We start from the raw sequence: 15,365 nt of genomic DNA, 5'->3' as shown, positions 1-15,365 counted from the left end.
GTATTTGAAGCCTTTCGATCAGTAGGATTTCATGTCCCTCCAAACTATGCAGACTATCAGAGAGAGCTTATCTGAAGGTTAGCCATGACTAAGCAGGCGGGAGTGAGTGACTCCCAGTTCGACACAGGAATAACCATTCAAATTATATCACGGAGTCTCCAGATTTACATTCCTCTGAAATTCTGAATAAATCTCCCTTATCCTTTCAGGCCCAACTCCAAAGGCTCAATAAGTGCGGTACTTTTACTGAACAAACCATCTTCATTCCGGCCCAACCCCACCATAGTGACCATACTTCCTTTCAGCGCAACCCACATCATAAACGTCCGTGCCTCATGATGGGGAACGAAGCAGAGCCCGCTGATGGAGGCTCAAAGCCATTTGAGTGTGCAACTTTTCCCGGCCCCTCTAATTCAGCTCCTCCGCGCCGCTGCTAACCCATCTCCCATTTAGTATCGTCTCCACCTACAACGAGTTGCTCAGTTCAGATCCCGATCTCACAATGCCAATCGCTGCGATAGAGGCTCTCGTCCTACTCCTAACGCACTCTCCCTCATCGACGATCTCCGAGACCCTCGACCTCTTAAAGACGCACACCGAACGACTAAAACGAGCTATTCCGAATCCCATTGGTCTCTCGGCGGGGACAGACCTTTTCCAGCGATATATAATCAGTACACTGCAGAGACCCGGTAAACTTGGACCTGCAGGAGACTTTAACGCTATACGAGCCCATCTATTATCCAACGGCCGGCTGTTCATCAAACGTGCAAAGGAGAGTAGGGACAAAATTGCTGCGTTTGGAAGCGGATTTGTGCGCGATGGAAGTACCATATTGACCAACGGCGGCTCGCGAGTGGTCGGTGCACTTTTGAAAAAGGTCGCCGCCGAAGGTCATGAATTTAGCTCTTCTCCCGTGCGATTCCGTGTGATCTATGTGGTCAATAACGGGAACGATCACGTCGAGCCCGACACGGAAGGCATGGATATTGTTTTGGCCCTCAAGTCAAAAGGCGTACCCGTGGCGACGATTCCAGAGTCCGCGGTGGCTTACAGTATGGACATGGTGGACATGGTGATTGTGGGCGCCGAAGGCGTGGTGGAAAACGGAGGTATAATCTCCCGGCTGGGCACGTATCAGATGGGACTATTGGCCAAATCGATCGGCAAGCCGTTCTACGTTGTTGCTGAAAGCCACAAGTTTGTCAGGGTATACCCACTGGGCCAGTATGATTTACCAATCAGTCAGCGCATCGTGATTAACATGAGATATAGCAGCGAGAGAGAGTCAGAAAGCCGTGCAGATACTGAGTTGCGCAGCGCGAGCTGTAGACTCACGCCTCCGAATCTGATACACGTAATACAGAAGAGATGTCTTACCCCAGCGCGTCAGCGAAAGCTGATCAAGATTTAATTTGATGAGATTAAGAATAAAATGAATGATGATCACTTTCAACGAATCCCATATTCTAGGTTGCGATAAAAATGTACCGTTATATGGAATCATTTTGGGAGTTGTCACCTTGTTGTAAAGTTACAAATTCCAAAAAGGAGGTATCAAAGGAAGGTGTACATATCTTCTCAGGGTCACCTTCGCCTACTGCTTGGGGGTATCAAGACGCGGGTTAGACAAGCACCAGCCAGCACGCCTAGCTCTGTCATAAAGGTATACATGTCAATATCATCAATCCTCTCATGTAATGTAACATTTCAGAACATCACCAGCAGTCCATCATCCTAACCGCTTTCAAAATTACATATAGTACCAATCGAGAAGACGCCCAGCTGATACACAAATCATTGAAAGTCCCCAAAGTCATCATCCTCAAACCCCGCAGAGTCGAGTTTCTGTTTTGCTTCCTCTGTCGTCTTGGATTCTAAGGCTGAGGGGGCCCTTCTCCGCCGATCTGTTCGCGTATCTCTCGTACTTGGAGGGGGAGGAAGGAAGAATGTATTTTGAGGGGAGTCATGTTCTGAGGCGCCACCGTCTGCAGAGGACGCCGCTCCCGGGGGAGGAGGGATAGAAAACAGAGCCTTTTGATTCTCCTGACTGGAAGCATCAGTAGCCTGCGGGTTGGGAGCTCTTTGTCGACCGCCAATGTTAACGGTGATTGTTTGCCCGGGCTTCAAGCTGTAGTCCTTCGGCCTGGTATCGGCAGGTTTCTGCTGCAATCCTTGACTTTGCTGCTGCTGTCCCTGCTGCCGTATTCCGGGAGGTGCTCCCACCCTGCCTCTCGCAGGAGCCATTCCTGGCCGCCGCCCCGCTCCGGCTTGAGAACTCGACATCGGCGCCCGCTTTGCATCCGCGCCAACTTCTCCGCCCGCCTTCTCAAGCCCCAGTACCTTTCTCGCCTCCTGCAACGCCACGCCAAAATCAAACGCTTCACTCCGGTCTTCAAAGCCAATCCCCAACATGGCCTTCCTCCCATCCGGCCCAACAAACCCTCACGGCGAAAAACCGCGACGAGTCAATCGCATGCTCCACAACACCGGCATCCGTGTACGGCGCAGCAGCAAACAGATCTCCCGTGCTCGAATCCTCCAGTAATATATCCGTCTTGACTTGCTCCTGCGTCTCCTCCGCCGGTCTTCCGGGCCGGGTACGCGGATTGGCGGGAACGGGAATGGCGGTTTCGAGAATGCGGAGGCGTGCGGTGAAGATTTCTTTGGTTTTGCCGTCGTTTCGGGGATCGGGCACGGTCCAGTTCGCGGCGGTGTAGCCTTTCATGGACATCAGGGGAGGGATTGCGTAGACGTGGACGGGATGGCAGATGTAGAGGACGCGCTGGATGGCGTCGGCGGGGAGGGGCCGTCCCGTTGCGGGATCGACGATGCTCGACATGCTGAGTGGAGGGTTTCGAGGGGCAAGTACAGAGTGATAGGGCTTTTAGATCAAACTAGGCACCTGGAGTATGCATTATGAAAAGGGGGTGTATCTAGACATGCTGGAGCTGAGGGGGGCTTTGAAGTTGCCTACGAGAGTGCATGAACCGCGGATTCCGATTACCAGTGATGGCGGCGGGGTGTTGCCAAGCCCCTTGATTCCCTGCAGGCACTGAGATGCTCCAGCGATGCCAGTTAAGAAATCGATGATCTTGAGAAGGCAATGGGAAGAGAGCAAGGCGGATGAGAGCAAAGAGGGGTTGTAGCGGCCATATTTAAAATGTTACTTAACTTGAGGCATAATGTTGAATGCACATATCACCAAAGTGGGACCCGTGGCGCAATGGTAGCGCAGCAGACTCCAGATCTGAAGGTTGTGCGTTCAATTCGCACCGGGTTCAACACAGCAGCCACCGAGCTCTTCTTTTTTGCTTTTTTTGTCCTAGAGATGATTGAAAAGAATCGTCGTTAGAAATCGTGATTTTTACAATTGCGCAAAGCTGGACAAGACATGCGTACTTCCGGAGTGATCCGCTGCTTTATTTTATCAACAGGTTGGCTTAGGCCCTCCGCCGGCGAAATCGTGAGACTCACTCCGTCCATCCCGAAGCGTTTCTTGCCAGCATCGAAACGCCGAGAGCAGACTAAATAGCTTGGATAAAATGCTTAACTAGCAGAGCACACAGGACAACATCGCTCCAAGTTACTTCCATCCAGAGCGGATAACTACAGTATCTGGCGATTGGGACTGATGAGAAACACCCGCTCTCATGCCTTGGCTCCGAACCAGATGTATTCTCGACACCATTCGAGTAGCTCTTGTACCCCGCAAGTCTCCAGAGGGCGCATGCCAGGCCGGCCAAACTGTCCAGTCCATTGCTGACGATTTAGCCGGTATGCGATGAATCCATTACTACTGTTTAACCCTCGAGGCTCCATCGCAAACGAGGGCAGTGGAGATGGAGGGGAGACCTGCCGTATTCTAGAATGTGTCACCCGCAATCGCCGTGAGGATGGAGGAAGCTCTAACGGACGAAGGGCGTGGATGTACCTCATCCAACCACCATCAATCATGTCAAGGGACTCTTGCTGATCGATCGTGCCGTCAAGACCGGATTTTGCGAATGGGTTGCTCCCGGATTTGCCACCGATCGCGCACTTCGTCCGGGTCGACCGCAAGAGATTTAAAGCGCCCCGGACAGCCGCAGTTCTGTGCCCAGTTTACAACTATGGTCAACGGGCCCTGCGGATTCGATTGACTTTGCCCTTATCATCTCTCATCTTCCCTGTGCTGGCGGGCAGGGCGGAAATTTCGTGTGGACTGGATTGGGTCGACCCACTCGCCACACGACCCTCAATGATACAAGTCGTCGCCCGCAAAAAATAACACTGTCGTCGTTGCTGCCATTGAAGCTGTGATTGTTATTCAGCCTTGAATTCCGCTCGAGACGGGAGTCTGCTTGGTTTCGTCGGCAGCACAGCACTCACGGATTCGAGTCGGCCAAAGCAGCAAACTTCCGCCTGCACCCGGTGGGCGAAGGATCCTCACCCATTCTCACATACGCTCTCCTATCCTTCGTGGCAATCCGAATTGGCTGGGCCTCTGGCAACAATCGATCCGTCATGGCCAAGGAAGACGAGCTCATGTCGTCGCCGGTGCTGGATGAAAAGATCACAGACGACCAGCTGAAGAGTGCTGATATATATGATGCCGAACAGCACAGGGGTGCCGACTTGCCCGAGCTCAAGCGGAAGCTCAAGAGTCGGCACCTGCAAATGATTGCTATCGGTAGGGCTCCTGCCTCCGGACTCATTGATTTTTCGTTGCATCTCCGGATTGCTCGAGCCAATTGATCCCGATCCGTGCGGATTTTATTTACCTGGTAGGTGGGACGATTGGAACGGGCCTCTTCATCGGAAGCGGCGGTGCGATCCTTAAAACCGGGGCCTGCCGGTGCCCTGATCGCATACGCATTCGTTGCTACTATTGACGTCTCAGTCGTTGTCTCCCTCCGGCAGATGGCCACCTTTATCCCGATATCCGCGCCCTTCACATCCTATGGCACCCGCTTCGTCGACCCTAGTCTCGGCTTTGCCATGGGGATGGGATATATTGGGTTCTCATGGGCTATCACGTGTGCACTCCAGCTGACGGCTACCAGGCCTAATCATCCAGTACAGGGAAGTCTGAAAGCGACATGGCCATCTTACATCGACATCATTTCGGGTCTTTCTATCATTGGCTATCAATTCGTTTGGCACGTTAGCTTCTTATGCGTAATATGAATTACTGGTTTTGCTCCTTCCAGATGGGCTCACTGAGCATCCGCATTCCAGAGTCTCTTTGGCATCTGCATGAACGCGGGAGTGGGTAAACAGGGTTATCTCGGGTTCACCTACTGGAAAGACCCAGGCGCGTTCGCCCCATATCTCCTTGACGTGATCGGCGAGGACCGAGTTGCACTCGGAAAATTCATCGGATTCTGGGCCGTCCTCATCCAAGCCGGGTTCTCATATCAAGGAACCGAATTGGTCGGCGTCGCAGTTGGCGAGACCATGAACCCTCGCAAATCCGTCCCCGCCGCGATCAAGAAGACCTTTTACCGCATTCTATTCCTCTTTGTTCTCACCGTCTTCTTCATCGGCATCCTCATCCCCTACACCAACAAAGACCTGCTCTCCGATGCCTCCGACGCCTCCGCCTCCCCGTTCGTCATCGCCGTTAAACTCGCGGGCGTCAAGACCCTCCCCGGCCTCATCAACGGCGTCTTACTCACCGTCGTCCTGTCCGCCGCAAACTCCAACGTCTACTCCGGCAGCAGAATCGTCGTTGGTCTCGCGCAAGTCGGCTGCGCCCCGCGCTTCTTCATGCGCACCACCGCCAAAGGTGTCCCCATCCCCAGCGTCCTCTTTACCTCCGCCTTTGGCCTGCTCGGCTTCCTCAACCTCTCCAATAACGGCTCCGTCGTCTTCCAATGGTTCACCAACATCAGCAGCATCGCCGGCTTCATCTCCTGGTCGTGCATCAACGGCTGCCACATCCGATTCATGCGGGCCCTCCGCGCTCGCAACATCAACCGCGACGAACTGCCCTACAAAGCTCCGCTTGAGCCGTATCTAGCTTACTACGGGCTCTTTTTCAACGTGCTGATCATCATCACGCAGGGTTTCACGGCGTTTATTCCGTGGAGCACAACTAATTTCTTCATCGCGTATATCAGCCTCATTCTGTTTGTGGTGCTGTTCATTGGGCACAAGGCCGTTTTCCGGACGAGGTTAGTGAAGCTCTGGGAGGTCGATCTGGATACGGGCCGCTTGGAGAGTGATCTTGAGCCGTGGGATTCCAAGGAGCCGTTGACCTTTAAACAAAAGGTCCGACATCGGTTGGCGAGTATGTTTTGTTGATCAGCACGTCTGGGGTTTTCCTTTTTCTTCTTTTTTCCCTCTTCCTTTATTTGTTAATGCGCTGTAAATATTTTTTCATTGTTTGGAATGAGCTTCATGTATTTTCCACAGCAGCAGATGAATTGAAAGAAATAATTTTAAATTTTAAAAAAAGAAAAAAGTAAATCCCTCTGCTCCAAAAACAAGGGCCCATCCGAGGAACTCACGCCACAAAACTCCGGGTCGTTGATCAGATAACTAAACAAAATATATTCCCGACGGCCTAGGTCTAGCGGTAAATTGTAATAAATAATATCATCAACTCATGCTGGATGTCAACGGAGAGCATGGGCGGCTCGACTGAAACAATCTACCAATCCTTGCTGTCCCGCACCTTGCAAACTGGCCCTGAATCAAACTTCCCCGTTGCACCTTGTCTACTCAGCACCCCCTTTTTTTTTTGGCGGCTGAATACCCCAAGATCGATACCAGCGGAGCGCACGCGAGAATTTGTCAACCTACTCGGGTGGTCCATGCCCTCATTCTACGCATGGTGACATGCATGTATGTACCCGAAAGGATGAGCGGGAGAAGTTGTTCAACAGAGCTAAACGATGCCGTCGCCAGCGACCTCCATGACGGAGCTGTTTTCAACCCTGGACGGAGTGCGTCTCAGAAGAGAAAATTCCAACATCGTCCACTTCATGACCCCAGTCAAGATCCAAGACACTTCCCCTCTCTGGGCAGGGAAATAGTCAGGCACCAATGCTCCGGTGTCCCCCAAGCCCTCATTCTCGTTCTGTGCGTAGCAGTTACAAATCACACTATAGTCTCTGTTGTACAACGTCCAAGTCCCCCAGCCATGTAGTCGGCTCAGGAGACCCCTGTGCCTCCGCATCGACCAAAACCAGAGGGAGGAAATGGTACGACAGGGTCCCGTTGCAGCAGTGCGGAGTGGTCTCTCTGGCCCTTTCCCATCGACCGGAGAGCTGCACCGTGTCCTGTCCGCGAGGGCTCCCGCCTCTGATGCCCTCCTCGGTATAATATATATATACGTCGTCCAGCGGGCGATTACCTAAGCCGCCCTTCCGAGACTGGGTCCACCTGGGGCTGGGTGCGCTAAGCCCAAAGCGGCATGGCCCCAGCGTAGCCAGTGGAAAAGGGAAGGAACCACCAGCCAAAGCAAAAAACTGCTGTTGCCCCAAAAGGCACAGGAACACAAAAGACAATCTGCCCATCGCCGCCGCCCATCAACGTCTGCTCTTCTTCTCTCCTCCATGTCCTCCTTCATCCATCCCGTTGCCCTCGCCATTGAACTCGTCTGGCTGGCTCTTGTTCCTGTCTGACACCCAGGCTCCATCCGTAACTAGTCCCCCCACAGCTGTCAAACACGTCATTTTACCCTCTGTCAACCTGAGCTGGCGCTGACGCCTGGAGCTGCCAGTGCAAGTCTCTGCACTGGCACGCACTCTCACCTCCTCCGCCATGGCTCTCTGGCCATTCAATCGAAAGAAGAATCGTACGAGGAAACAAGGTGATGGACTCTCCAGCTCGTCGTCCGGCCAGGTAGCTGGCTCGCTCTCTCGCACCACCAAGTCGGAAACCTCGATCCCTTTCAACCACGGAGCCTCCACCACCACCGCAAAACCGAACCGGAGACACAGCAAACGAAGAAAAAACGGCCGTGACCAAGCAGCTTCTGGCAATGAGGACACTTGTGTTCCTCCTCGCCAGATAATGACCCCATCTCCCATTCCGCCAGCTGATCTCGACACGAGCCCGTCCTTTCACGCTTCCCCCCTACCTCGCTCCGAACGCGTCGGATCTCCCGCTCCTCGAATCTTTTCCTCCACCAAGCTTCATGCCGCCATCAACATGTCCCAAAATAGCCTGGCCAGAAGTATCAACGATATCCCAACCCTACGCAATAACCGAATTCCCACCGAACCCGGCGGCCTTTTGCGCCGCAAATCGAGCAAGCGCAAACGAAACGACTATGCCAGAGAACAAGCAATTAAAAATATGTCTCTGCAAGCAATTAATACTTACCGTCCACCAAGATCCCACCGACATTGGAGGTTCGCACCCCAAATTCGACCAGCCGCGCTCCATGTCCCCAGATTCCCAAGCGTACAAGCTCAGCGTTTTCGACACATTAACTCCTCGTCCTGTCTTGCGTTACGCGGAAACCCCGCGATACGTACCTACACCGGAACCCCCAAGATCCGCCGCCAACAAGGGCAAGGGTAGGGCTATCCGAACCGGCGACCTAGACAGACAGAATAGGATAAATGAGCTCGCTGACGAGATGGACGCGGGAACGCTCAGAGAACTCATGGATAGAGACCGTCGTCGAAGAGCGGCGAGACGAAGCGCTGGTCAAAAACCAGCAAAGCAACCCGAACGAGCTCCAGTATACAATCACAATGCCACCGATTTGAAACTAGATACCGGCGCAGCTTTGGCCGAGCAAAAGTCTGATCAAATGGAGCTCTCTCAAACAACAAACCGCTCTGGATCTTGGCTTCAAGACCCGTCCAAGGAAAGTTTTGGTGGGAACGGGAACGGCGCCACACATGCACAGGCCCAAGAAACCCTCTCGCTTGGCGATGATGAGAAATCGTTCGTCCATGTTATCGGCAGTAAATCGGATGCCCTTTCCCAACTCGCCGAGCAGGGTATGGCTTCCAATTCGGATGTATCACGAGCCCAGAGGAGTGAAAGGCGGTTGTCTTCAAATGCCGGCCGTATTGGCCGTTCACTGTCTTCTTTTTTCCGCCGCGGTTCTCGGTTCAGGAGAGAGCCTCGAACGCAAAACAGTGAAGGTCCAAGCTTCTCGGTTCCATCTCGAGAATCCTTTTCAAGGATTTCGCATACCGAAGCTGCAGGGATGCCATCAATGATACCCAAGAAAAGTAGTCTTCGTTTTGACGGCCAGTCCATGCAGTCCAGGTTTACCGAACACTTTGACGAGCCTGTGTCTCCTGAAAATATCCGTTCTTCTACCGCGATCGATATATACCCCACCTCGAATAGATTAAGCGTCTGCACCGGTAAATCGACAGCAACAGAAGCTCACGACCTTTTTCGCGCCTCGGGAGCCAACAGTCCGGATACGCGGCCCAACAGCATGCTTTTAGCTCAGTCGCTAGCATCCATTGATTCGGAAGGTAGCTGGCTCTCAGGAAAGCCATCTCGGCGCCTCTCTCAAGCGCGACTCGGCCAGTACCGTGGGAGTGCTGAATCCAAGGATGACCCAACTGACTCACCAGAGGACCGTACTGCCAGCGATGGGCCTGTTCCCGTTCCGGTGCCTGAGGAAGACGAAGAAGACGCTGAGGTGTCCCAAGCAGGTAAAACAAACCTGCAAGACGGTGAAGCCACAACTTGGCATAGCAGTGTGGGGAAGCGAGCCCGGCTGGTTAGTCCTGGCACCAGAGCCAAATCAAATGAAGGATTATTCACCGAGTTCCTTGAAAATGCTTCTGATGCTCACACTCCCGAGACTGATAGCCCAGTCGATATTGAAGGTGAAATGGAAGTTCGTCGTGCCACCAGTGTAGACCTAGGCAAAGGTCATATACGCCATATCAGTGCGGGTAGCGCGAAGCTCTTGAACTTGCCTCCTCGACAATCAGAGGACCGAAGGCGCAGCTCAGGAGCAATTAGTAGTGGTGCTCTACCGTCCATGACAGTTAGCGAACAAAACCGGGAAACCGATCCTTGAAACGAATGGGGGAACTTACTCGATCCGACATCCACTCATTTACTTCGTTTCCTTTTGTCGAGCACGTTGTCATTTTTCGCTTTTATAAATACTCTTTTGCTTCTTCAGTTGACACGGCGAACCACGCAACCCACGCTCATTTGAATATTTCCTTTGTCGAAGAAAAAAAAAGTATTAAAAGTCGGATCGAATAACATTTGCCCTATAATAAGCCCATCAACGTTAGTGGCCACGGCTACAGCGTTGAGAATGGGCTTATTACCTTTTTGTTCAGCTCCAGTTGCTACTAGTTTGACCCCCGCTCTTCTATTTCTGCTGCACCAGCATTATCAAGTGCTTCAGTTGCTGAGCAGCCATCGATTTGCTTTCTTTTTTTTTGTTGGTTTTTTTTTGCTGACATGGGGTGGTATCTTCGTCTCTTCCTGTTTTTGCGCTCGCCGTTCATCCATCGGTCGTTTCGGGTCATGGCAGGTTTGAAAGCAGGACGGTTCACGGGTTTTGCATGGAAAGAGCATGGCGTTTGCGGAACCCACAAAACGAAAAATACCCCACCGAGGTCTCTTCTCTCGATTCTTGCGTGTCTTCGAAAGCAAAGGCGTTACATCCATACCCCTTGATGGTTTTCTTTCATTAAAATAGCATGGTCAGGAAATTCAAGCCCGGCGGCCCTGGTGACCTGGCGGGAGTGAAGAAGAAAAAAAAGAAAAAAACCTGCAGCTTGGGGGGGAAGGAGGGCCCTTTTATAGGTGTTCCTGCTTCCAGGCAGCGAGCTCGGCGGCAACATGGATTCACCAGCCGCAGCGTGTGACTTTTGCTGCCTGTTCCGCTCAAAACAAACAGGGTCTTTCTTTCCGGAATCTTCACGCCAGGCCAGTCTTTTTCCGCCGCGGTTTGCATTTCTATGATTGTTTCCTTCCCCTGATACCCCTTGTGCTTGCCTTTTGATGCCCCAGTTGCCCCATTGTAATGTTGTTTCCGCCTTCTTCCCATTCGCGCAGTTGATCAACGTCACATCATGGAATATGATATTCTTCTACATCATGGATCTCTAGAGTTGCTTGGGCAGTGATGTATCATGTTCCCTCATATACGTTGCTGTTAGATAACCCCTTTATGCTTAGGAACACATCAAATTCCCGCTCATTTTCCGGATCCATATTTACATATATTCCTAACAAAACCAATATTGAAAATCACCACCTAAGCTTTGCTCCCTTTGACCCAGCTTTTTAATAGCTTGCAGCAGAAAACGGTGCCGGCACATTTGACATTCAGAACAGTTAGCAGACTAGCTGTGGGAGTTCCTCCCAGCACATATCCTTATCCAAGACTATCATTCCCAAGGCACTATGTATGTCAAAATACTGCATCATCTGCCAAGCGCCCATTGGCATTCATAAAGTGTTTTTTGAGCTGATTACGGATCCCCATTCGACGACAGAAATGGTATGAGCAATGCAGGTTCAGTATGTTAGCTTTGGAAGTTGATGCTGTCAAGTCCTCTTAGGTTAAAAATCACTGACATAAAACTATGCTTTCAGTATTTCCACAGCCAGAATTACCGACTGAAGTAGGGTTAGCAGGGTCTACGAGACTAAAGACGGAGAGGTGTATCGGCACGCTACAGATGCCGGTTCAGCAGGATAGACGTATGAAGTGCCAGTCAAGGAAGACGCCCGGTTTGGAATAGAGTATGTAGATTTAGGGCCCCGGGTGAAGGATCACTGCGACTGCGACCCCAATTACCGATGCCGGAACGGCATCCATTTCTGGCGGCGACGTTCGTACTACTGTTACTACCGGGTACATTCGTACTGCTGGAGTTTCCTGGAACGAGTCGTGGGGCCGGTTGCGGAGACGGAGCTAACGGCCCTCATCACAAGCATAGAGAGATGTTGGAAAGAATCCGCCATTTCTCGAGCACGGCTGCAAACCGGGCCCTGGGCCAATCTTATACCCGCATCGAGCCGGCTGCCAAAAAATGCGCCGCCGTTGAACGATCCGTCACGGGACCGATGCATTGGAGAGCTGATCGCTCAGTGCCTCTGGCAAAACTGCCTTTCGAGCCAGGGAGATGTTGATCCAGATACTCCAAGTGAGGGAGAGATTGAAGAAACCGAAGACGACCAGAGGCCTAAAGGGGGAAAGGCCTATCTTGACACTTTAGCTCCGGAGCTACAACTTCGAGTGCTCGACTTCCTTGATGACCTGCGTGATATAGGGAGTGTGATCCGAGCACACGAATGGCCAGTGTCTGGAGGATATCTTCGAGCTCGATTCCCAATCGAAGCAATCCATGAGGTGGAAGATATCTCGGCGGACCAAATCGACTGGGCGTCGCTAATTGTGGGATTTGAAGAGCTTTCAACGCGACCATGCGAGAGTCTGGGAACACCGGCTACTGATTTATCGCAGACTATGTGCCATTGATAGGCGGTTCCCGGAGCCACAGTGAAGACAGGCTCACTCTCAGGATACTGGAGGCACTGTTTGGCGGGTCTGATGTATACACGGGGTACGATGTTGCGTCTTATCATTGACGATTTTGCTGGAGTCACCAAGGCCGGCCAGAATGTTGTCGTCGCCGGTTGCATGGTCAACAGCCCCTGTCGCCAGACCGGAGGTTCGGTTTGCTGTCACTTTAGCGAGCAGAGATAACTCCTGGAGAATTTCCGCTGTCTCCGGCTTCGATTCGGTTGAGAAGCGAGCTTTTCCCAGGATTCCCAGTTGCTTGTGAGCTTCCACGAGACTGAGGCAGATTTTGGTAAAATTATTGTAGCTAACTAGTCAGTTTGTTGCCGGTGAATATATATTATTATTACTGCTTGCCGCGCCTGTCTCACAGCACAGGTGAAGTTCCATGCATCGAGATACGACGAAGAAACTGCATCGATGCAGACGAGAGTTGAGCTGGCATCGCGCCCTCGACCGGGATCCCCGGCTCAGATCCCTCTCTTAGTATGGAGTTTATAAGACCCAGAGATGAGCGCGGAATTGAACAACAAAAAATATCCTACCTGCGATGTCTTGCGGGAGGAGAGTCCCCATCGTCGACGCCCGGCATTGCGGTCAGAAATGCCCTCTTCTCCGTCCAGCTACTAGTTAATAAGAGAGCTCCTCAACTCTCCAGACGCAACTCCAGGCACAGTTACATCGAGCTCTTCCCGGCAGCGTAACCCTGGCAGCCGAACCCCAGGTTTCCTCCTTCAACGAGCCCGCGTCGATCGAAGAGGGTCGTCTCCCCCTCTCCTTCGATGCCGAGATGGGCGCGCACAGTGCGTTTGATTTGTTTCTCCAAGCCGAACCGAACCGGGGACGCCGCCCAGGCGCTTACAAGAACTGATCTGCAACGCCGGCATGGATTTGGGGCTCCAGTTTCTGTCTTGCCCCAGCCTCTCCCCGGGTCCAGGACTTTGCTTGTTTTGCGTCTTGAGAAAGAAGAAAAAAAAAAAGAAAGGGAATTTTGACGCCCAGAATTGCGGGGGATGGGGAGAAGGTAACGGCGGAGCTGGTTCTCGTATAATTTTTTTTTCTTCTCTGGGCCTGCCCCAGAATTTCTCCTCTCCATGGGCCCGTGGCATGGGTGAGCCCGGTGGTCTATATATTGGCGGGAGAACGGCCGGTTCGCTGGAGTCGGGCGTTCTTCCTTTTGTGTTTTCCACCGTCTCTGGATATCCGCTGCTACAGTTAACCCAGTGGTCTGCCCATATTGGAGAGCTGAAGCCATGTCTCAACGGACGGAGCAAAAGGGCAACTGGCTGCGGAGCGCCGGCTCCCTGCTGTCCATCCTCGCCTGCACCTCTCTGCTGGCCAGCCCCGTGTCTGCCAGCCCGGCCACGCCGGACAGCGACAGCAACTACCTGAGACGCGCAGAGCGGATTCTGAAGTTTTCTCCAATCATCGACGGCCACAATGATCTCCCAAACTTCATCCGCAAGACCACCAAGCTCCAGATCTACGACGGGAAGATCCCCTTTGACGGCACGCTGTCTGGCCATACGGACCTGAAGAGGCTTCGAAAGGGGCGAGTGGGCGGACAGTTTTGGAGTGTGTATACTTCGTGTCCGATCCCGGCGATCCCAATTGACGACCCGACGGTATGTATTTGTTTCTCAAAACGTGTGTGTACAGGATGTGGAATGGCTGATTTGAGGGGATGGTGCAGTGGTCGGTGCGGGATACGCTTGAGCAGATTGACGTGACCAAGCGATTGATTGAGAGATACTCGCGCGATCTGCAGTTCTGCGGAGACTCCAGATGTGCTCGCAATGCCTTTAGGAGAGGCAAGATTGCCAGTTTCCTGGGCATCGAGGTAAGCTGTGGCCTTTTGTTCTGAAATATGCAGAGGCTCATCATGTTTCTTCTACGCAGGGGGGACATCAAATTGGCAACTCTTTGGCCGATTTACGCCGGTCTATGAGCTGGGTGTACGCTACATTACGGTCAAAAACAACTGTGACAATGCGTTTGCTACTGCGCAATCCACCGTTGCCGAGGGCAGGCCGGATCCCGGGTTGACCAAGCCCTTTGGCCTTGAATTCATCAAGGAGATGAACCGCCTCGGCATGTTGGTCGACTTGTCGCATGTGTCTGCCAACACGATGAGGGACACGCTCAAGGTGGCCAGGGCACCGGTCATCTTCTCGCACTCGTCCGCCTACACGGTCTCCAACCATTTGCGCCACGTTGCCCGATGACGTCCTCAAGGGTGTTGCAAAGAACAACGGCGTGGTGATGGTCACCTTTGTGTCGCGCTTCGTCAAGGTGGATGATCCCGACTCGGCTGATATCGAGGACGTGGTGGACCACATCTTCCACATCGCCAAGGGTTGCGGGCTGGGACCACGTCGGCATCGGAGGAGACTACGACGGCACCGTGTACCTTCCCAAGGGCCTCGAGGTGAGACGGCTTCCCAAAACCCCATGTCCTGTGGGAATCTGCGAGCTGACACTTTAATAGGACGTCTCGAAATACCCGCACCTCATCGCCGCTGTGCTCAAGCGCGGAGCGACCAGCGAGGAGGCCCGCAAGCTCGCGGGAGAGAACATCCTGCGCGTCTGGTCGGATGTGGAGAGAGTCGCCAGACGCCTGCAGCGGACCGAGCTGCCCAACGAGTCGTACTGGGAGGGCCGCAACTGGACCCGACCCGCCCGGCGCGATCTGTCCGCCATCGAGGGCCGCAGCGTGCCCCTGTTCCAGGCCATGGCCGACGCGGAGAACTGCGACTAAAGGAATAGTCTTTTTTCTAGAGTAGTTAAAACTAGCCAGGAATTCACATTCAATATCCGCGTTGACCGTGTAGCACTGTCCTCTGTAGTCAAGGATGTATATATATAATCCCGGGGCAGCCTAGGCCCCGAACGGGGATAA

At 52.8% G+C, this 15,365-nt stretch overlaps 6 protein-coding genes and 1 non-coding gene across 7 annotated transcripts; 6 read left to right on the top strand and 1 right to left on the bottom strand.

Moving 5' to 3' along the window:
* Positions 1 to 502: 502 nt before the first annotated feature.
* UREG_05182 (uncharacterized protein) lies at positions 503 to 1,414 on the top strand (the record flags this gene model as incomplete). The annotated part of the gene is made up of 1 exon (XM_002584447.1): positions 503 to 1,414. One exon carries the CDS (start codon positions 503 to 505, stop codon positions 1,412 to 1,414), a length of 912 nt encoding a protein of 303 aa, XP_002584493.1.
* Positions 1,415 to 1,797: 383 nt separating this feature from the next.
* On the bottom strand, positions 1,798 to 2,842 carry UREG_05181 (uncharacterized protein; the record flags this gene model as incomplete). The annotated part of the gene is made up of 2 exons (XM_002584446.1): positions 1,798 to 2,418; positions 2,444 to 2,842. 2 exons carry the CDS (start codon positions 2,840 to 2,842, stop codon positions 1,798 to 1,800), a joined length of 1,020 nt encoding a protein of 339 aa, XP_002584492.1.
* A 370-nt stretch (positions 2,843 to 3,212) lies between these two features.
* Positions 3,213 to 3,284, top strand: UREG_08031. The gene has a single exon. It is a non-coding gene; the product is annotated as a tRNA-Trp (tRNA).
* A 1,222-nt stretch (positions 3,285 to 4,506) lies between these two features.
* UREG_05180 (uncharacterized protein) lies at positions 4,507 to 6,288 on the top strand (the record flags this gene model as incomplete). The annotated part of the gene is made up of 3 exons (XM_002584445.1): positions 4,507 to 4,672; positions 4,883 to 5,145; positions 5,221 to 6,288. 3 exons carry the CDS (start codon positions 4,507 to 4,509, stop codon positions 6,286 to 6,288), a joined length of 1,497 nt encoding a protein of 498 aa, XP_002584491.1.
* Positions 6,289 to 7,752: 1,464 nt separating this feature from the next.
* Positions 7,753 to 9,994, top strand: UREG_05179 (uncharacterized protein; the record flags this gene model as incomplete). The annotated part of the gene is made up of 2 exons (XM_002584444.1): positions 7,753 to 8,513; positions 8,611 to 9,994. The coding sequence occupies 2 exons, from the start codon at positions 7,753 to 7,755 to the stop codon at positions 9,992 to 9,994; spliced, it is 2,145 nt and encodes a 714-aa protein (XP_002584490.1).
* A 1,531-nt stretch (positions 9,995 to 11,525) lies between these two features.
* On the top strand, positions 11,526 to 12,424 carry UREG_05178 (uncharacterized protein; the record flags this gene model as incomplete). Its single annotated transcript, XM_002584443.1, has 2 exons — positions 11,526 to 11,643; positions 11,883 to 12,424. The coding sequence occupies 2 exons, from the start codon at positions 11,526 to 11,528 to the stop codon at positions 12,422 to 12,424; spliced, it is 660 nt and encodes a 219-aa protein (XP_002584489.1).
* A 1,295-nt stretch (positions 12,425 to 13,719) lies between these two features.
* Positions 13,720 to 15,224, top strand: UREG_05177 (uncharacterized protein; the record flags this gene model as incomplete). Its single annotated transcript, XM_002584442.1, has 5 exons — positions 13,720 to 14,091; positions 14,273 to 14,306; positions 14,366 to 14,658; positions 14,702 to 14,872; positions 14,955 to 15,224. The coding sequence occupies 5 exons, from the start codon at positions 13,720 to 13,722 to the stop codon at positions 15,222 to 15,224; spliced, it is 1,140 nt and encodes a 379-aa protein (XP_002584488.1).
* Between the last annotated feature and the right edge of the window lie 141 nt (positions 15,225 to 15,365).

Source organism: Uncinocarpus reesii, genomic scaffold, assembly GCF_000003515.1.
Source record: "Uncinocarpus reesii 1704 scaffold_3 genomic scaffold, whole genome shotgun sequence".
Classification (NCBI taxonomy): Eukaryota; Fungi; Ascomycota; class Eurotiomycetes; order Onygenales; family Onygenaceae; genus Uncinocarpus; species Uncinocarpus reesii.
The sequence above is the reverse complement of the archived record's forward strand: the minus strand, read 5'-3'. Positions and strand labels throughout refer to the sequence as shown.